The following is a 23,262-nucleotide window of genomic DNA, read 5'->3' on the forward strand; positions in this document are numbered from 1 at the left end:
TGTCTCGCCAGCTGGCCTCAGCTGGACATAAGTACAACACATATATATTGTTCATTAGTACGTCTCTTACCTTGTATTGAGGCGTTAATACAACCCATACATATATCTATCTAACTGCACCTGGACACCTGAACGCCACAGCAATGATGGCTACAACACACTTACAGGCGTTTCCTCAATAATAATTTGCTATATATCATACAACTCTAAATCCTTTTGTTTATATTACTGGCTTCACTGGCGTCTTTTTTACTTTATTTCACCCACTTGTGTAAAAATACAGGCTTCTCCACTCCACTATAAAGACAGCCCGATGTTTCTACTGTATAAACTCAACCTCATACCTGTATAAAGACTTCTCATCTACACTCAGTACATCACTTGCTTGATAACAGTGTTATAACCTACACCCAAACGTCGCTCCTAAACAAGTTGTTCATCCATATATCTTAACCTTACTTAGCACCCTAACTTCTAAATGAGTCTCATAGAAAATAATTTTGCTTTAAAAATACTAATTTGACCACACACTTATTTCCTGTGAGAGTTGATTAAATAGCGTCAAACTGCATACTTTTTTTTGCATTTGCAAGTGTAAGCGTCATTAGAAACAAATTCGTGACATGTCTAAAAAGCAACAAAGTGCTTAGAACCGAAAATAAAATTTAAAAGCCTTTCAAACGTCAACCATAAATTCTATTAGTTTCCCATCAACAAATAATGTAAAAGATTTCGAGTTGTAAAAACATGAGTGAGATTCGAGTGAGCGTGACTGATGCGTACGACTAACACACTTGTAGCACTACACCACACACAGAACATAAAGCATGGCCTGCCACACAGGGTACCGAGACACCGTCGACTGACGGAACACCATCTATCTCCTGGCTCGATCAGGATAGCTAGCTCTGTCAATATTTCTTCAGGAAGATAGTATCTAGGAGTAGCTTTCTTTAACCCTTGAAGGCTCTAGTTTGGTAACCCAAACTGATCCCCTGGATGTATCTGTCTTCAGGCGAGGGGCCCACGAAGGACAGGCAATGTGGTACGTATATTCCCTATCTCGGTCACAGGGTACCCGAGTACACAGTGATGGCTTTTATTGTGTATGAGCAGTTGGTTGGTCATAGGATAGGTTGGAGCAATAACCACGATGTCTGGACGCTGGCAAGGAGAACCCTTGGCACCAGATTGTACTTGGTGTGACGTTGACGCTCAACGCGACAGTACCTTCTCCCAGTAACAGAATAAGGGGTGACAGCACAGCAAGAAAAGTTCGTGCGTCAAGGCGGGTCCAGGATTTTTAAAAAAGGGTGGAAGAGGTGCACATTACACCCGAAGTGGCAGTTAAAAAACAAGGTTTCTGACAAAGGGTAGGGTCAATCACTCATGCACCCCCACCCTCACACACCGTTGATCAGCTAGTGGTACGTTCTTATGCCGTCAATGTAGGATCACGTGTTCTCGACTTGAATCACATACAGATATCACGTTTCACATGAACTGCACGTGCAGCGTACATCCCACTAAATGTACTGTCGTCTCAAAGGCAAAGAAGAGATACAAGTGTACGCCACATCAGTTACCGATTGTTAATTTTGTCAAAGTAAAGAGTCTGCCGCTTTCTGGGATTAAATATGAATCTCATTTCGTTTTTAGAAATATAATTAAATACTGGAATGGACCTATGATCAGTATCTGCACACCTCGTCTCCTGGTATAACTGTGTCAGTGTCACGTGTTCTGCACACCAGGAGCCAAAACGTTAGGTCGTATTTAAACCTTGTCCAACAGTGGAGACTGTTTCTTGTTAAGTTGCACCAGGACACTCCATCATCCTAGTATCATCTGTGTTTGGATGTCCAGTGGACAGATGGATGTGGAACTGTTATCTGACTGTGTGTTGGAGAAACTATCGCTCTGTGTTGCCATCCATATTGTTTGATTGTGACAACTTTCCGATACCCCGTTCAGCTCCCACAATGCATTGCGTGAAGGCGGGTTGCGTTACAAGGCACCAGCAAAGATCTTTAAACACTTCTCGGCCACATCGTAAACTCTATACACAAGTTAAATATATTCGTGTGAATCGAAACGACTTCCCAGAAATAAAAAGTACATTACAAAAAGAGAGCAATGTTTGATATGCCTACCATGTCTGGCTATACAAAACACAGCATTTAGATAAACATAACCGTTTCTCTAAATGTTGAAATGTTGACAAAATGTAATTTAAATTTCCTCGGCTCAACTGGAAAACCTGTTACAAAGACGAATGGAGATGCAAGGCCGAGACGTCTGGGTCGTCCATCTCAGGGAAACTGTTCCAGTGACAAGTCCTGTTTGAAGTCGCGTGACTAGCTTCCACCGTGTACATTCTGTTACCTCGTCCCGTCATCTCCGCCCGGTCCTCCATTTATCACGCGGACCCACCGTGAAGAGGAGTCCGGGTGGAGTCTTTGTTGATTGTTGTCGACACTGGGAAAATCATGTATGGATTCCAATATATATCATTAGTGACGTTCACATGGAAATATAAGTGTGTGATATTACACTTTGTGAAATGTATTGATGACTTTCAGACACTGCACGTTATGGAGGATCTGACATGGTGCTATGCAAGACGTGGCTGTACCCACTGTACCATAGCTGTCGCGGGGTATTAATCCAATAGCTTCCTGTATGCTGCAACTGGAACCAACGTTCTATATATATCCTGTAACTGGAGCCAATGCAAAATGTACGCTGCAGCTGGAACCAACGTTCTATCTGCATGCTGCAACTGGAACCGACGCTCTATCTTCATGCTGCAACTTGAACCAACGCTCTATCTGCATGCTGCAGCTGGAACCGACGCTCTATCTGCATGCTGCAGCTGGAACCAACGTTCTATCTGCATGCTGCAACTGGAACCAACGCTCTATCTGCATGCTGCAGCTGGAACCAACGTTCTATCTGCATGCTGCAACTGGAACCAACGCTCTATCTGCATGCTGCAGCTGGAACAACGCTCTATCTGCATGCTGCAACTGGAACCAACGCTCTATCTGCATGCTGCAACTGGAGCCAACGCTCTATCTTCATGCTGAAACTGGAACCAACGCTCTATCTGCATGCTGCAGCTGGAACCAACGTTCTATCTGCATGCTGCAACTGGAACCGACGCTCTATCTGCATGCTGCAACTGGAACCAACGCTCTATCTGCATGCTGCAGCTGGAACCAACGCTCTATCTTCATGCTGCAACTTGAACCAACGCTCTATCTGCATGCTGCAACTGGAACCGACGCTCTATCTGCATGCTGCAGCTGGAACAACGCTCTATCTGCATGCTGCAACTGGAACCGACGCTCTATCTGCATGCTGCAACTGGAACCAACGTTCTATCTGCATGCTGTAACTGGAACCGACGCTCTATCTGCATGCTGCAGCTGGAACCAACGCTTTAACTGCATGCTGCAACTGGAACCGACGCTCTATCTGCATGCTGCGGCTGGAACCAACGCTCTATCTGCATGCTGCAACCGGAACCGACGCTCTCTCTGTCTGATGCAACTGGAACCACCTTCAATTAAAACGAAGTACTTCATAATTCGACGGCCTCCATGGTCTAGGAAGGTCGATCGTTCGATCTCTAGTCGAGTCAGACGTTAAAAAAGCGTATTTGGTTTTACGGAAATAAAACAAGGACTGGTCGTCTCGGAGCCAGTATGCTGTGTCGCAGTGAGGTATCCTTATTAACCGTGGCATGGTATCTAAGTCTATGACTATGAAACTGGCATAATTCTAGTCCATACTAGCATAAGCAGCCACACACACGCGCACACACACGCACATACGCACACATACACGCGCGCACGCACACACGCACACGCACGCACGCACACACTGTACGTCGCTATATAAGTACAATAATGCTTAACGAAACGTTAAACCACATTTCACCTCACCTCACCACTTCACAATTCAATGGTGGTGGTTTAGCCCATACATTGCCGTCGTGTTCTCTGTGTTAAAAACAAATTCTAGTAAAAATAGGATTATATGTTCTTAAGTTTGGTAAATCCCAAATGTCCGCGAAAGATGAGTTAGTGAGTGATTATCTGTGAAAATGGGCAATAATATTCAGTCTATAATTGTTAATAGCTTTAGGGAATTAAGGGAATTGGAAATACATTCATTGTCGACTTATTTCAGGTGCGTTTTGAATATTCCAGGGTTTATATAAAACATGTCGTTACAATATGGAGATGAGGGGCTTTTGTTATGGCTGCACTTTATTCGTAGACAAGTGCATGCTATTGCATAGTCACGTGACACTGTATCAGATTAGAGGCGGTCGGGTAGCCTAGTGGTTAAAGCGTTCGCTCGTCACGCCGAAGACCCGGGTTCGATTCCCGACATGGGTACAATGTGTGAAGCCCATTTCTGGTGTCCCCCGCCGTGATATTGCTGGAATATTGCTAAAAGCGGCGTAAAACCACACTCACTCACTCACTCACACACTCACTCACTCACTCACTCACTCACGCACGCACGCACACACGCACGCACTCACGCACTCACGCACTCACTCACTGTACCAGATTAAGAATACGGGTGCAATTGGTGACGGGGACTTCGGTCGGCGTATTTACACAATATTTTCTTCTTCAACTTACAGCATTAATTACTGGCCTGTCATACAGTTATTATATCACAAGTATATATCTCGTTCAATTTAAGAATGTTGATCTCCATAAATAGAAAACAACAACAAGATAATGAGAAGTTATTTCAGTCCATATTGATGCTATCTATATTTGTATTTGTATATTTGTGGAATTGTGGAAAGAGTAGATGGTGGGTTTGCATGTGTTGCAACGAGCCAATTAGTGAATATACTGGCTGTTAACTGTTCGGTATTGTTGACGCCGCTAGACAAGCATTTGTAGGGACAGTTTTTTCTGACATTGAAAAAGGTATGACAACGTTAATTTTTTACAGTAAAAGAGTAAATATGGAACCCTAGAAGGGACACTGTCGCATTGCCGCCCTTACAAAAAATGTCAAAAGTTACCAAAGCACGACAGTGCGACAACGAGGCATTTTGATCATTATCACGTTATCCCATTGTCGCGATTTGAATAGTATGTTTTGCTTTACCAAAGGGCGAAACTATCCTCTATGTTATAATGCACCCCGCCAAGTACCGCTACGTAACTACGTGACTCTCCACTATCCTCTTTGTTTATAATGCAACCCAGCAAGTACCGCTACGTAGCTACGTGACTCTCCACTATCCTCTATATTCTAATGCAACCCAGTAAGTACAGCCACGTAACTACGTGACTCTTCACTATCCTCTTTGTTGATAATGCAACCCAGCAAGTACTGCTACGTAACTACGTGACTCTCCACTATCCTCTTTGTTATTATGCAACACCACAAGTACCGCTACGTAACTACGTGACTCTCCATTATCCTCTTTGTTATTATACAACACAACAAGTACCGCTACGTAACTACGTGACTCTCCACTATCCTCTTTGTTATTATGCAACACAACAAGTAACGCTACGTAACTAAGTGACTCTCGACTATTCTCTTTGGTGCAAATGCACCCCACCAAGTACCGCTACGTAACCACGTGACTCTCCACTATCCTCTTTGTTGATAATGCAACCCAGCAAGTGCCGCTACGTAACTACGTGACTATCCACTATCCTCTTTATTCTAATGCAACCCAGTAAGTACCGCCACGTAACTACGTGACTCTTCACTATCCTCTTTGTTGATTATGCAACCCAGCAAGTACTGCTACGTAACTACGTGACTCTCCACTATCCTCTTTGTTATTATGCAACACAACAAGTACCGCTACGTAACTACGTGACTCTCGACTATCCTCTTTGGTGATAATGCACCCCACCAAGTTCCGCTACGTAACTACTTGACTCTCCACTATCCTCTATATTCTTATGCAACCCAGTAAGTACCGCTACGTAACTAAGTGACTCTCCACTATCCTCTTTGTTGATAATGCAACCCAGCAAATACCGCTACGTAACTACGTGACTCTTCACTATCCTCTTTGTTATTATGCAACACAACAAGTACCGCTACGTAACTACGTGACTCTCAACTATCTTCTTTGTTTATAATGCAACCCAGCAAGTACTGATACGTGCCTACGTGACTACGTGGTCATATGTTGACGATTTATTGTACATTCCTTTGAGTATGATAATTAGATCACAATAACTGTTGATTCTTCTTCTTCTTCTTCTCTTCCTCTTCTTCTTCTTCTTCTTCTTCTCAATATTACTATGACTTTTATTATCTGAGTGAGAATTTGTTAATACAGGTTGATTGCTTTTTTAATTTCACTATTTCATCAACCGTCAATGATATTTCATATGACTGAGTTTAGACTTATTCCTCTTGTTTTAGCCAAGCAGTTTAATGTGGGAACTGCAACAAGGGGGATGAAATGTCGCAGAATAGCCACACTTTAATTATTGGGACTTTATGCTCTGTTGCATTTACATGTGAGGAAAACTGTCTAAATATAGCACGTCAATACTGTGTGTCTTACAGCGATGCAATAGTTAAACATTTTAAAAATCTGATAATGCATATATAACGTTTCCTTTGTTCAGTCTCTTCAGAAACTCCTTTGTATGACTCACATTTGCTTAAGCACTTTTTCCTTCTAAATAGTAAATGTTTCATTGTTCAAAGTTTTGTAAAAACGTATGGTACATAGTTGCTTTATAATTGTCCTTGTGAAAAAGACTCACTTGATCTATGATCGTTTGACACATATATTATACGAATGTTCTTTTAAATATGTTAACAACAAAGCGATTTATTTGTTTGGGAGAGTAAGTCATCTGTTTTTAATGTGCAGCAATAGGCTGTATTAGACTCCAAGATTGGTTCACAGGAACAGATCAGGCGGATTATTTGTTCTAGTTGGGAGCAATGACTGTGTCACATCGTTAACAAGCATCTTACCGCATATTTTATGACACCGGGGCCATATTTCACGACGAAGGAGAGGGATTGTTGATAGTATCGCAATAGAAGACCTCAAAACTGCTGCGACAGGAAGCGCGTGGTTTTTATGTAACAAACCCAACCAGGGCATAATTGAAATAACATGACATGAAACTCAAAACTTGGAGCAAAATCTGCGAATAAAGGAAGCAAACCGGCCAGTTCACCAAAACGCCCAATTGTCAGCGCCCAGATGGTCAAAAACACTACACCAGTAAACAAAGAGCTCGCAACACCCTTCAAAGAATAGTCGATTAATAACTCTCGCGTAATCTCGTGTTTTCTCATCTCATCACAGTGCTGACAGACGAGAGTGTAAATCACGTGACTTGTGTTTGCGTGTGATATACGTCATCATAATGGCGATCATTTGTCAATACTCCATTTCTTCCAGTCCTCAAAATCGGCTTTACCAGCGAAGGGGATGAAATAAGCACTACTTAGGTTGAAATAAACGAGACTCAATCTACAGATGTACATTTCAAGAATGACTGACATTCCGTTTTTGACAGCTGTACTCTATGGCTCGCTAATACGGGTGTGATAGAGGCAGCAGAGATTTCTCCGTCTAAACCCGTCTGTCGTCGAGGAAATATAAAAATACCACAATTCTGGAAAACTTTCTTGACTTTTCAATCAACTTTCGAAAATTGGCCCTCCACTTCTCCTTGGGTGTCGTTCTTTCTTTCGTTACATCGACGAGGGTGTAACTAATAGATGAATTACTCCCTGTGCACCGCTGTTTTTTCTGTATTAAATGGTGTACACCTTCACGTGTGTACTGTAACGTTGATAAGAGGTTGGGTTAACGATAGGCACATGCATCCTAGACGAGCATCAGTTGATGGGTGTTGAGAGGGTGGGTCGTTATGGGAGGTATTTGTAAATAAAGTCGTCCTTTTAGGCAGATTCTGTGCCGGTAAGTTAACAGTGCTGATAGGGTTGGCGTAATTCATTAATGCAACAAACCTAATACCTCGCAGAATACACCCAGTAAGCTCCCAGGGACAAATGTATATGGACAAACAAGACACAATACAGGGCACAAAGAGAGGCCAAGAAGAAACTCCATTCGGTTTCCCAAAGGAATACAGGCTTGGCCATCCATACAACATTTTGTTTGTTTGGGATTTTATTTAAATATATAATTATTAAAATAGCAAAAGTTTCACTGCGAGTCTTTTTATTCGTAATATTTCTTGAACACTATGAACGATATTACACATTCATCACTGTTCCACATAACGATATCCCTCGTAAGATCTGAGGTCTTTATACAGTTAAAAAAGGTCTTCGGCAACTAAGGGCGACTAAGGGGGTCGGGTGGTCAGGCTCGCTGACTTGGCTGAAGCTTGTCATACCAATTACGTAGATCGATGCTCATGATGTCAATCGCTGGATTGTCTGGTTCAGGTTCCATTATTTAGAGACCGCCGTATGATAGCTGGAGTATTGATTATGAATGCGAAGTTAAACATCAAACAAACAATCTTGACGATATCTATATTTCACTCGTGTTAGAACCGTCTCAGTCTTAATGGTGTATATCGGCAGGTGAACATTATTAATGTATTACATTTATACAGTGCAGTTATAAAGTTCTTAGTATCTGCTTAAATGCTGTTTATTTGTATGCATTCCAACTATCATTCTCAACTCCCTCAGCACCTGGCGCTTTAGACCACTGGCCGACTCCTCTCACACACTCTGTAGCGGGTGGATATTTCAGACAATTTGTTAAATAAGTGATTTGCTGTGGGGGTCAGTCACGGTTCAATGATCATGTTTAAAAAAGTCACGTTTATTGCACTCCTCATACAAAGTTGTATGGGGCAGTTACGAGGTTTATGGTATTGGTAAATATGCCCCAAATGGCGATGCAGGCTGGACATCACCTATTGTTAGACAGTCGATTTGTATTATTAGACATTGGTGTCGTTTAAAAATATGCCTTCTAGACTTAATAAGTATGTATTTGTTTGGGCTGATGATTGTGCTGCAAATAATTACAGAAATTAGAATTTTGTGAATTTGGTTTATCTCAGGTTTTAATTACAAATTGTCCTGTTAACAAGTCGTGTTTGTGTTCATTTGTAGAAGGTGTGTGCAGGAATGACTATTTGAGAAAGTGGAATATGCTTTTACGGGAAATTGGAAATAGTGGTTTTAACAAGTTAAGACCATATCGCTGCTTTAAACAATTTTATTGTACAGCAAATTATGTTTCATCTCATATTGCATGATGTTTTAGATCCGCCTTAGCGAAATTCAGATGTGGTATTGCCCCTTTAAAATGGAAACTGGTAGATACACTAATGTACCAATCAATGAAAGAACATGCTTCCATTGCAAAAATGTGTTAAGATGAATGGCACGTTTTGTTTCACTGCCCCTATATATGATGATTTTAGAGATATGCTTTTTAATGAATGTGTCTTTAAATATGATGTTTTTTTATATATGTCCTATGTTGATAAGCTTTGTTCTACAATGACAGACAGACAGACCGGGGGTAATAATGCTATCTGTTTCTTAAATGCCAAAATCTGCTTTTTTAATTTTTAATCGGCGAAAAATGTATTATATGGTTAATGTTTTATACTGTTTTGATACATTCTGTTTATTTACATGTAAATTACCGTCTCTCATAATTCTTCATGAATGGTTCTGTACATAATTTTACAAAAATTGTTTGTAATAATCATGCGTTTTAAATGTTTGTACAGATGTGAGACGAAAATAAACTACTGTCTGTCTGTCTGTCCTTCTGTAGAGTACCTTCCGAGTGGACGGTGTTTGCCTAGCCCACATTGCCACCGCCACACAGGCAATCCGATAGCGTGGCACCCAAAGTAGGGTGCTAATGTTGTGAATTCAGTAATTTCGTGAAAGGCTTGAATTGTCAAGGCATTTCATCAAATGACTATAAATAACAACAATGGCACCAGATGACCTTCTCTGACTGCTACCACTTCGCTGACGTATGAAGTTGTGATATATTTCACTGGTTTAGGTTTTGTACGAGGGTGAATGTTGCTTACACGTTGGTCTGTCAATAATCTAGTCTGGACCAGGCAAGCATGATGTGGCGACGGTAGATATTGTGAAAAATGATCCACGACGTCGGGGTACGATGCCACACTATCAACCGAGCCTGAGCACCCGATCTTATTACGTGTAGTCGCCGCTTATGACCAGCAGAGTTTGCTGGGGACCTACTGCAGCCCGGACTCCACAGTGTTGGAGATGACCTTAGTAATGCAACATTACAGCGGAGAGAAGTGTATCTGTTTGAAGCAATGGGCGCAGTAGACTGTAACCGTTAAAAGTAATCACTAAATGTTTCATTTACATCACGATTATCTCTGATAAATTAAGGTAAATATTTTCCAGAATTACTTCTATCATTTGGCCTTCTATCTTAAAGTCTTAGGGTATACATGTGTATACACAATTTCATGAATACATTTGTTTCCATCAATTTGGACATACACGTCTGATGCCCATAATGATTTATCGTATTTTTATTTCATAATTGAAATCCAGATTGGTAAACAAGCAAACCATTGCTTATATAAATACCGCTCTAGTGAAAATAGATTTCAGCTGGTGAATTAATAGAAACTTGTGAATGTTAAATATAAATGTAAAATACATCCAATTATTCTGCAACCTTAAGCAGTAATAGTGGTGTCTGGGCTGAAGGAATAACAATTTAACAGTTTCGTTATTTCAATATTTCATCCGAAATCTTCGAATTTGTTGCTTTTGACAATAATATCGCGGACCGGTTTAAGAATCGCCATGCTGGTTGAGTCACTAAACGACTAGAAATAAACTCTTTTTCAGGTTATATCCATGGGCGTCAAAATTCATATTCTTTCTAATATTTGAACAGTTTCTGCATGTAATTAGAAAATGTAAATCATCTTCAAAATGAATTAACCACATTTGCAGTTTTATATGCCCGATTCACGTCGATTGAATTTATTTAAATCGATGCAGTACAATGTACAACTTAACAGAATCTAGAAGTTCAAGTCTATATATGTATTTAGGGTGTCGGGGACATTAATTATAGTGTTAAATTTCTCTTTATGAGCAAGCGTTAATAAAGTCCTCGGGAAGCGAGAGAAGAAAGGACGGTGCATACCTTTTGGTTCCTGCAGTTGATTGTAGATTAGTACTCTCACCAAGCTTAGGTTGGTTATTACCTGAGACTTGACCTGGGTTTGTTTACACAATGTATTTATATGTTTGTTGTTTTGTTTCCATTCAAAAATCATTCAAATATGGATGTATATTGCGAAACTTATGTCAGGAAAATGTAGCAAACTATCGCATGCTTTGTATTCAGTCTTGCATAGAGACTCAGTTGTAAATCAACGGACTTATAAATGAATGAATCAGGTATTTCTTGTGTTTAGATCTTACAGAGATGTATATCATCCTCCTGGTCCAAAACTCTCTCTGATACATATTAGCAATCTTGGAATGCGAGTATTTCAAATTCTAGTAAATGCTACACATATCGTATGTCTCCAGGACATCACATCACCGCCTGCCACTAGAAACCGAGACATGGATTCAAACTGCAAGTTGTGTGATAGTTTTCCCATTCGAGATGAATTCCACTATATTTTCAAATGTGTCAATGAACAAAGGGGCATGCACGTCGAAACTCTATTCAAAAAGACCAAATATGTTACAACGCCAGCAATTATTTAACTGCCATAAGATCTCTGGCCAAAAGAAATTGTGTAAATTTGTTAACATTATAATGAAAACTTTAAAGACTTCCGGTTAACCTCTGTCCACCCTCTGTTCACCGCAATTTAAAATACTGTCTGTACCTCTTATGCCGATGCACTCGGCCTGAGAGAAGTAAAGTGCTGTACTTACTGTTCTGTACTGTTCTATTCTTTTCTGAAGGCGATAACAATGCTTCAATGTATACTGTATGTATTCTTCACTCAAACAACACTAGCTCATTATAATTTCATCAGTAGCCAAAATTGGTATACGAAAGAGAAATTAGATTTATAAAAATATCGATAAAACGACACACTATAAAACAAGTTGAGAGGCTATTAATTTTCATATCAAAATGTCTATGTGTGATATGTGACCTCCAGAAAAAGCCATGCATGTATGCAAATTACTTTGAGTGTTCACAAATTTAATGCTATTTCCAATCGCAAACATCCTTTCACATGTTGAATAAGTGATTAAAGTTGGTAGACATTTGTGTTACACGGAGCAGGTGCACGAACAAGTTCTCTAATCCGGTCGCACACGTTGTGGGATATTATTTCTACAAGCAGTTTAAATCATCGTCGCTGTTTTCTCTCTAAAACGGATGTCTTAAGGACCTTGAACTTCCGAAACATTAGCGTTACATTATTTTATTTCCAAAATTTGCATTAATTTTCTCTAATCAAAGACACGGACTCCCAACTAAATCCCAAACTCAGGTGTATTGAAGCGAGGCACGGAGACGAAGTCAATTGTCCTTTTGAAGACACGAGGCTCGCTTTCCAAAGAATTTGCGGTTCGGGCGAGTACTATTGATGTGGAAAATTATGTTAATAATCGTCTTATACGTCCATATGTCGTCAATAAGGATTCCTTTCATAAATCTGCTCTCCTCGTCCGTCGTTCGGCCGCAAAATACCGAAATTGTTTCTTTACCTCGCGTCGGATTGGGGATCATCGGAGGCCTCAACAATACAATGAATGGTCCCGCTAACAAAAAAATTCAAAGGCTGCTCCCTGAGCGTTCTTGACTTTCATTATGGAATATAGTTGAATGTTTCAAGACATTAACAAGATCTTTTCAAGAGCTTGCTGTCAATTAGGTTTAACCAAACCACTGTTCTTGTTCGTGTGTTAAAACAACTGAATCTCCTAACGACGTGGTGTAAAAAACCCATCTTTATCAACGGCACCGTATGTTGAAATAGCTCTCATATTAAAGAGATGAAAATGTTCACATGCGCGTGCGGTTGGCTGCATATGTTATGAACAAATATCACACGCGTCAGTTATTTTGCGCCAATAAAGGAAAGAGATATCAAGTGATTATTCAGACAGGAAGTTAAAACGGTGGAACATAATTTGTGTGTAGTGCCTGGACTTCTGTTGGTTTTATTACAACACGTTTTATTGCACAGAGGATAACAATTGCATTTCACAAGTGATTTGATTCGATCAAGAACTCAACAATGAAGTGATTATTTTGTTCAGAAAGTCTTTTATTCCTGACAACTTTGGATTAAATCAAGACGGAAAGATGAAAGTATGGATTTGTTAAGTTCAGAAGATGAAATTTTGATTTGGATTCCCTAAAAGATTGTTTTCTTCGAGTGCGCACATATGGTAGAAATTGTTACAAGTCTCACTCGACCGAGAGGTATTTAGTGAAATCGACTTGACTTATGTTGAAACGTAATCAAATTAAAGCTGCAATATTTGATCCCCCGTAACACGTAACGCCACTTGGAGCACACGGCACACAACTACACCATGCATGCACAGTAAAGGTAGATATCGATAGAAACTTGGTCATGTGTATAGTAAATTGTTTGTAAATATTTTGAAGCTCTTGATTAAAATCTCAACATCTTAATTTTTGCATAAAATGTTCATTATTTTGCGTTAATAATATTTTATTAAAAGACCCATATTATTTTGAAAAACGATTTGCTGCATAATTAGTAGCCAATTTCATTAAATCTTTTGCAACTGAGTTTCCTCAGCATTGAGCTGAGAAACTACTCCTTACAATCTCCCACTAGACAGAGCGATTTTTATCGCGTATCCAGCTCTACCATGTTTTACGTTTACTCATCAAGATCTAATTTTGATCATTCAGTTTCATTCAGTTCAGATCTTAGTTACAGCTGCCGCTAAACAAAGTTTTTAAGCAGAAGAAAGATTTTGAATGAGTTTGGATCACATTACATGTTCTGCGTATCGATCTTGAGAAGTGTATTGGTTTACTGTTTGAAGTCGACATGAGACCACTTGCTCTACCTTACGGTTACAGGTTAATTTTATGTATAATTGTACATTTATATTGAACTTGAACATGTTTATATAAAGCACCAACTAAAATATGTCTTTCCCGAAACAGTATTTATATAAGCAATGTCACATACACATGTAACAAGTACAATTTATACACTTCATTAAACCTTAATCAGTTAGTATTCTGCATATTTGCTGCGTGCTTGTTAATATATAAGGTTACTTCGGATAACGACCAGGATATTTCGTATAGCATACAGACAGGAAACATTGTCTAGTGCTGCACACATATGACGGAGGTAGTGTCCAACTACAGTACACTGCTGTCTACCCCCCTCCCCCCCCCCCCCCCCCCGCACTTCCCTTCACACACACCTTCTTCCTCCGCTGTGTAGACGGGGCGGTCTGCTGAAGCCAGAGGGGTGTGGCTCCGACTTCCGAGGGGAGGGGGTGCAGGCGCCAGGGGAGGGGCTCAGGGGTGGGGGTTAGGGGTGAATAATCCCAGTATTCCATATTGTAGCAGTAAGCATGTGCACAGAATGGTTTCAATAAATGTCAGGGAATGCCCATATGGCGATTGTGAGCAGATTGCTCCCACACTAAGAACGAACCCAGTCTCCTTCTCCCATGTCCCCCCTCTCCACCCCTCGTGTTAGTCTTGCTCACAGCCGCTCCTTGACCCCCCGAATAATGTCAATAAGTAGCCTGCTTCTAATCCAAAGACTTCAGCTTTATTAGCGAAAGGTTGTGGCTTTTGTTGGACTATTTGATTACATGATGTTGGGAGGAGTGTGTGGGGGGCGAGGGGGGGCGGGGTGGGGGGGGTGGGGGTTTTGGGGGGGGGGGGGGGGGATATTTCAAGATGACTCGTGACTGTTCTCAATGTGTGGGAAATACAAGTTTGCCTCTGATCTCTTACGTGAGAGAGTTGACGCCCCCACTTTTGTTTTTCTTTGACAACATTTCAAAACCAGTTCTGAAGAATGTAATAATGGGTAAGGGGTTTGTACTTGTCTACTCCGTCACGTTCTCTGGGGAACAAGGGGCAGAGGATACATGCACTGTCTTGTACTGTAATCGTTACTAGGAATAATATTATCATACGCTAAAATACGTTCAATTAAATCATTTCGGTGGAATTAGGATTTCGTCTTGCACGGTTTATACCACAGTTCCTCTAACCGCAGATATATAACACCACAATAGGTGTACGCTAGGATCAACGTGACAGCCTACCCTAACTCGACCTTCCTCTTAACAGGATCACCAGAATAGGACAGGACGCTACTCCATTCAGGCCCAGATACACAGCATGTTTAGGTTAGCAGAGCAGTTTATGTGTCTTTGATGGAGACTATTTCACATTTGTTACTGCAGTGCGGGGTCAGGCATCAAATAATTACTTGTTTATGCAAATTGTGTGAGTGGCGGGTGCTGCCGGTAGCACGGGACATGACATGCTGACCCTTTTCGCGAACACCTGGTGTCAATAATGATTTTCAGTAATCCATTCATATAATTGTCACTGCTACATTGCCTTTGGAATTTATTTCGGCGGATAACCGAGGCTGGCGTTGACGTTCTATATTAACAATTATTCTGTTGAGATGAACAACTTTCTTTGAAACAGGCATTCTCTTGTATTCTTAGGAAGAGATCAGTTTACACTCACAAATGTTTTTGTTTTTTATAAAATAGGATTTCAAAAAGTAGAATAAATAACAGTTACTGTAGTCCTCGCATAAGTCCTTACAATAACATATGTACAGTGTATAACAGTGTATAATTTCCGTTTTCAAATGTAAAAATGTGGCACGAGATTCAAACTTTAAAGGCTCAAACCCTCCACTAAATAAAGTTTCAAACATCACCCAGCTACTCTGTACCATGTCTCAACCATCACTCCACTCTCCTCCACTGTACCATGTCTCAACCATCACCCCTTCTCAACTATACCATGTCTCAACCATCACGCCAACCTCCCCCACTGTACCATGTCTCAACTATCACGCCAGCCTCCTTCACTGTACCATGTCTCAACCATCACGCCACCCTCCTCCACTGCACCATGTCTCAACCATTACGCCACCCTCCTCCACTGTACCATGGATCAACCATCACTCCACCCTCCTCCACTGTACCATGTATCAACCATCACGCCACCCTCCTCCACTGCACCATGTCTCAACCATTACGCCACCCTCCTCCACTGCACCATGTCTCAACCATCACGCCACCCTCCTCCACTGTACCATGTCTCAACCATCACGCCACCCTCCTCCACTGTACCATGGATCAACCATCACTCCACCCTCCACCACTGTACCATGGATCAACCATCACTCCACCCTCCTCCACTGTACCATGTCTCAACCATCACTCCACCCTCCTCCACTGTACCATGGATCAACCATCACTCCACCCTCCTCCACTGTACCATGTCTCAACCATTACGCCACCCTCCTCCACTGTACCATGTATCAACCATTACGCCACCCTCCTCCACTGTACCATGTATCAACCATCACTCCACCCTCCTCCACTGTACCATGTCTCAACCATTACGCCACCCTCCTCCACTGTACCATGTCTGGTCCATCATGCCACCCTCCTCCATTGTACCATGTCTCAACCATCACGCCAGCCTCCTCCAGTGTACCATGTCTCAACCATCACTCCACCCTCCTCCACTGTACCATGCATCAACCATCACCCCTCCTCTAGTGTACCTTATCTCAACCATTACCCCTCCTCCACTGTGTCATGTCTGATCCATCAGCCGCCCCCCCCCCCCCCCCCCTCTATTGGCCATGTCTGATCCATCACCCCTCCTCCATTGTACCATGTCTGAACCATCACGCCACCCTCCTCCACTGTACCATTCATCAACCATAACCCCTCCTCTAGTGTACCTTATCTCAACCATCACGCCACCCTCCACTGTGCCATGTCTGATTCATCACCCCACCCCCCTCCATTGTACCATGTCTGAACCATCACGCCACCATCCTCCACTGTACCATGTATCAACCATCACTCCACCCTCCTCCACTGTACCATTCATCAACCATAACCCCTCCTCTAGTGTACCTTATCTCAACCATCACGCCACCCTCCACTGTGCCATGTCTGATCCATCACTCCCCCCTCCACTGTACCATTTCTGATCCATCATGCCACCCTCCTCAACGGTACCATGTCTCAACCATCAGGCCAGGCTCCTCCACTTTACCATGTCTCAACGATCACCCCTCCTCCACTGTCCCATGTCTGAGCCATCACGCCACCCTCCTCCACTTTACCATGTCTCAACCATCACGCCAGCCTCCTCCACTGTACCATGTCTCAACGATCACCCCTCCTCAACTGTACCATGTCTGATCCATCATGCCACCCTCCTCCGCTGTACCATGTATCAACCATCACCCATCTTCCACTGTACCATGTCTCAACCATCACCCCTCCTCCACTGTACCATGTCTGATCCATCATCCCCCACCCCCCACCCCCATTCAACCCCACCATCGAACCCCAATACCTTGATAAACACCACTCAACCCCACCATCTAACCCCTATTCCTTGATACACAGACCATTCAACCCCACCATCTAACACCAACTCCCAACACACACATTTCAAGACCACAACTAACCCCTATTCCTTGATACACACGCCACTCAAAACCACCATCTTACTTCAGTCCAATCCCTTGATACACACACCACTCAACACCATCATCTAACCTCAATTCCTTGATACACGCACTACTCAACCCCACCATTCAACCTCAATCCAATCCCTTGATACACACACCACACAACACTATCGTCTAACCTCAATTCCTTGATACACACACCACTCGACACCACCATCTGACCCCAATTCCTTGATACACACACCACTTAACCCCACCATCTTAGCTCAATCCGATCACTTGATACACACACCACTCGACACCACCATCTGACCCCAATTCCTTGATACAAACACCACTCAACCCCACCATCTAACCTCAATCCGATCCCTTGATACACACACCACTCAACACCACCATCTGACCTCAATCCGATCCCTCGTTACACACACCACTCAACCCCACAATGTAACCCCTATTCCTTGATACACACACCACTCAACCCCACCATCTAACCTCAATCCGATCCCTTGATACACACACCACTCAACCCCACCATCTAACCTCAATCCGATCACTTGATACACACACCACTCGACACCACCATCTGACCCCAATTCCTTGATTCAAACACCACTCAACCCCACCATCTAACCTCAATCCGATCCCTTGATACACACACCACTCAACACCACCATCTGACCTCAATCCGATCCCTCGTTACACACACCACTCAACCCCACCATGTAACCCCTATTCCTTGATACACACACCACTCAACCCCACCATCTAACCTCAATCGAATCCCTTGATACACACACCACTCGACACCACCATCTGACCCCAATTCCTTGATACACACACCACTCAACCCCACCATTCAACCCCAATCCGATCACTCGTTACACACACCACTCAACCATCCTCTAACCTCAATCCGATCCCTTAATGCACACACTACTCAATCCCACCATCATTCCCCAATACCTCGATACACACACCACTCAACCCCACCATCTAACCTCAATCCGATCCCTTAATACACACACTACTCAACACCACCATATAACCCCAATACAATGATACACACACCACTTAACACCACCATCTGACCTCAATCCGATCCCTCGTTACACACAACACTCAACCCCACCATCTTACCCCTATTCCTTGATACACACACCACTCAACCCCACCATCTAACCCCAATACCTTGATACACACACCACTCAACCCCACCATCTTACCCCTATTCCTTGATACACACACCACTCAACCCCATCATCTTACCCCTATTCCTTGATACACACACCACTCAACCCCACCATCTAACCCTAATACCTTGATACACACACCACTCAACCCCACCATCTAACCCCAATACCTTGATACACACACCACTCAACCCCACCATATTACTCCTATTCCTTGATACACACACCACTCAACCCCACCATCTAACCCCAATACCTTGATACACACACCACTCAACCCCACCATCTGACCCCTATTCCTTGATACACACACCACTCAACCCCACCATCTGACCCCTATTCCTTGATACACACACCACTCAACCAAACCATCCATCCCCAATCTGAGGTGAGGTGAGGTGAAATGGGGTTTTAACGTCGCGTCCAAGATTATTGCACTTATATAGCGACGTGCATGTACGTGTGTGTGTTTGTGTGGCTACTTGTACTAGGTCCGGACTGATGACGATTAATAGTGCTAGCACACTGAGATACCATGCCGCAGTTTAACATGAATATCCCACCCAGACACACTATACTGACTCCGAGCCGACCAGTCCTTGTTTTAGCCCCTTAATGCCGAGCGCCAGACAGGGTAACAACAAGTACCATCTTTTAACGCCTTTTGGTATGACACGGCCGGGGATCGAACCCCGGACCTTCCGCTCTCCGGGCGGACGCTCTACCACTAGACCACGGAGGCGGTCTCCCCAATCTGATCCCTTGATACACACACCACCCAACCCCAATCCTTTCATACACACACCCCTCAACCCCACCATCCGATACCTTGATACACACACCACACAATTCCACCATCTAACACGCACGCACGCACGCACGCACGCACGCACGCACTCACTCACTTACTCACTCACGCACGCACGCACACGCACCATGACCATATGCTGGTTTGTGTTCGTTCTGTTTCGTCCCATTCAACTAGACTGTAAATTCATGCCAAATGTTTTTTCTGGTAATAAAGAACAAAATGAAATATATATGTCAGACCTTACGATCCGCACTGGAATTCACGCGACCTTTTTCTTATGTTTTATATCACAGCCGACGTTGACATGTAGACTTTTTGATAGTCAGGAGTTTTCTCTTTATAAAAATCAAAATGTTCAGCGTCAAATGTTACACAACTGAAGCACAATAATAAGGATCAGTCCCATCCGGTATAGGAATACATATTCCCGACCCTTGACTTGCAGATATGGAGATATCATTATGTAAACCTCGCAGAAATTCTTGTCCCGAAACATATAAAACCAGGAATGTCTCCCAGCTTTAATATGGCCGATATAGTCGCAGTTTATTTTAAAAACAAATATCACACAATCATTTGTTTGTGAATTCCCCACTGCACGTGGTCAACATGCTTCGAGGTGCTCGCCCATTTCAAATTCTGCACGTGCGGGTGTTATTTAAGCCCTACTTTGTTAAAACCATCGGGCTGTTTACATGCATCTCTCCCATTCCGTGCAGGGATTCTTGGGAACTACTTTGACGGCGGAGAGTTAAAACTAACAAAGGTTGTGAAGTAGCAGTAGAAGCAAAGCAAACGCCATTACGGCAAACAAACACTCGTTAAGATAATCTGTATGGAAGCTCTTCTGGGATATAACTATGCAGAACTACATCACGTGCAGTTGGATGAGAGCGATTTACTCCATACACCACGTGTTTTGTTGAATAAATTGAATATATTGAGAAACTGAAGCCTGTAATGGTTCATGATGATGTTACTAGACATATTTACTGGAATAGAGTAGCTCCTTTGAGGCCTCAGGTCACGCTGGTTTAGTGTGTCATTGCACCCGACTGGGGGACTGAGGCTCCCCTGTCGGACGCTGGTTAAGTGTGTCATTGCACCCGACTGGGGGACTGAGGCTCCCCTGTCGGACGCTGGTTTAGTGTGTCATTGCACCCGACTGGGGAACTGAGGCTCCCCTGTCGGACGCTGGTTAAGTGTGTCATTGCACCCGACTGGGGGACTGAGGCTCCCCTGTCGGACGCTGGTTAAGTGTGTCATTGCACCCGACTGGGGGACTGAGGCTCCCCTGTCGGACGCTGGTTTAGTGTGTCACTGCACCCGACTGGGGGACTGAGGCTCCCCTGTCGGACGCTGGTTTAGTGTGTCATTGCACCCGACTGGGGGACTGAGGCTCCCCTGTCGGACGCTGGTTTAGTGTGTCATTGCACCCGACTGGGGGACTGAGGCTCCCCTGTCGGACGCTGGTTTAGTGTGTCATTGCACCCGACTGGGGGACTGAGGCTCCCCTGTCGGACGCTGGTTTAGTGTGTCATTGCACCCGACTGGGGGACTGAGGCTCCCCTGTCGGACGCTGGTTAAGTGTGTCATTGCACCCGACTGGGGGACTGAGGCTCTCCTATCGGACATTGTTTTTTGTAGGGAGGTCACGATACACCGCGATACTGGAGGCATGATACACCACGATACTGGAGGCATGATACATCGCGATACTGGAGGCATGATACACCGCGATAATGGAGGCATGATACACCGCGATAATGGAGGCATGATACACCGCGATAATGGAGGCATGATACACCGCGATAATGGAGGCATGATACACCGCGATAATGGAGGCATGATACATCGTGATACTGGAGGCATGATACATCGTGATACTGGAGGCATGATACATCGTGATACTGGAGGCATGATACATCGTGATACTGGAGGCATGATACATCGTGATAATGGAGGCATGATACATCGTGATACTGGAGGCACGATACATCGTGATATTGGAGGCACGATACATCGTGATACTGGAGGCATGATACATCGTGATACTGGAGGCACGATACATCGTGATATTGGAGGCATGATACATCGTGATACTGGAGGCATGATACATCGTGATACTGGAGGCACGATACATCGTGATATTGGAGGCATGATACATCGTGATACTGGAGGCATGATACATCGTGATAATGGAGGCATGATACATCGTGATATTGGAGGCACGATACATCGCGATAATGGAGGCATGATACACCGCGATACTGGAGGCATGATACATCGTGATACTGGAGGCACGATACATCGTGATACTGGAGGCACGATACATCGTGATATTGGAGGCATGATACACCGCGATACTGGAGGCATGATACACCGCGATACTGGAGGCATGATACACCGCGATACTGGAGGCATGATACATCGCGATAATGGAGGCATGATACACCGCGATACTGGAGGCATGATACACCGCGATACTGGAGGCATGATACACCGCGATACTGGAGGCATGATACACCGCGATACTGGAGGCATGATACATCGTGATACTGGAGGCATGATACATCGCGATACTGGAGGCATGATACATCGTGATATTGGAGGCACGATACATCGTGATATTGGAGGCATGATACACCGCGATACTGGAGGCATGATACATCGTGATACTGGAGGCATGATACATCGTGATACTGGAGGCATGATACATCGTGATACTGGAGGCATGATACACCGCGATACTGGAGGCATGATACATCGTGATATTGGAGGCACGATACATCGTGATATTGGAGGCACGATACATCGTGATACTGGAGGCATGATACATCGTGATATTGGAGGCACGATACATCGTGATAATGGAGGCACGATACATCGTGATATTGGAGGCACGATACATCGTGATATTGGAGGCATGATACACCGCGATACTGGAGGCATGATACATCGTGAGACTGGAGGCATGATACATCGTGATAATGGAGGCATGATACATCGTGATACTGGAGGCATGATACATCGTGATATTGGAGGCATGATACATCGTGATATTGGAGGCATGATACACCGCGATATTGGAGGCATGATACATCGTGATACTGGAGGCATGATACATCGTGATAATGGAGGCATGATACATCGTGATATTGGAGGCATGATACATCGTGATATTGGAGGCATGATACATCGTGATAATGGAGGCATGATACATCGTGATAATGGAGGCATGATACATCGTGATAATGGAGGCATGATACATCGTGATACTGGAGGCATGATACATCGTGATACTGGAGGCATGATACATCGTGATACTGGAGGCACGATACATCGTGATATTGGAGGCATGATACATCGTGAGACTGGAGGCATGATACATCGTGATACTGGAGGCATGATACATCGTGATACTGGAGGCATGATACATCGTGATATTGGAGGCATGATACATCGTGAGACTGGAGGCATGATACATCGTGATACTGGAGGCATGATACATCGTGATACTGGAGGCATGATA

The 23,262-nt window shown here is 43.3% G+C and overlaps 1 protein-coding gene across 1 annotated transcript; it reads left to right on the forward strand.

Annotated features, from left to right (window-relative positions):
- Window positions 1–16,064: 16,064 nt before the first annotated feature.
- LOC124111687 (putative proline-rich protein 21) lies at window positions 16,065–16,841 on the forward strand. Its single transcript, XM_046471444.2, has one exon. It carries the CDS (start codon window positions 16,065–16,067, stop codon window positions 16,839–16,841), a length of 777 nt encoding a protein of 258 aa, XP_046327400.2.
- The last annotated feature ends 6,421 nt before the right edge of the window (window positions 16,842–23,262 follow it).

This window comes from Haliotis rufescens, unplaced genomic scaffold, assembly GCF_023055435.1.
Source record: "Haliotis rufescens isolate VD_foot unplaced genomic scaffold, xgHalRufe1.0.p SCAF_12, whole genome shotgun sequence".
NCBI classification, from domain to species: Eukaryota; Metazoa; Mollusca; class Gastropoda; order Lepetellida; family Haliotidae; genus Haliotis; species Haliotis rufescens.

Excerpts from the sequence above, each read along its gene's own strand:
- LOC124111687 (XM_046471444.2), top strand. The coding sequence starts at position 16,065 with ATGTCTCAACTATCACGCCAGCCTCCTTCACTGTACCATGTCTCAACC.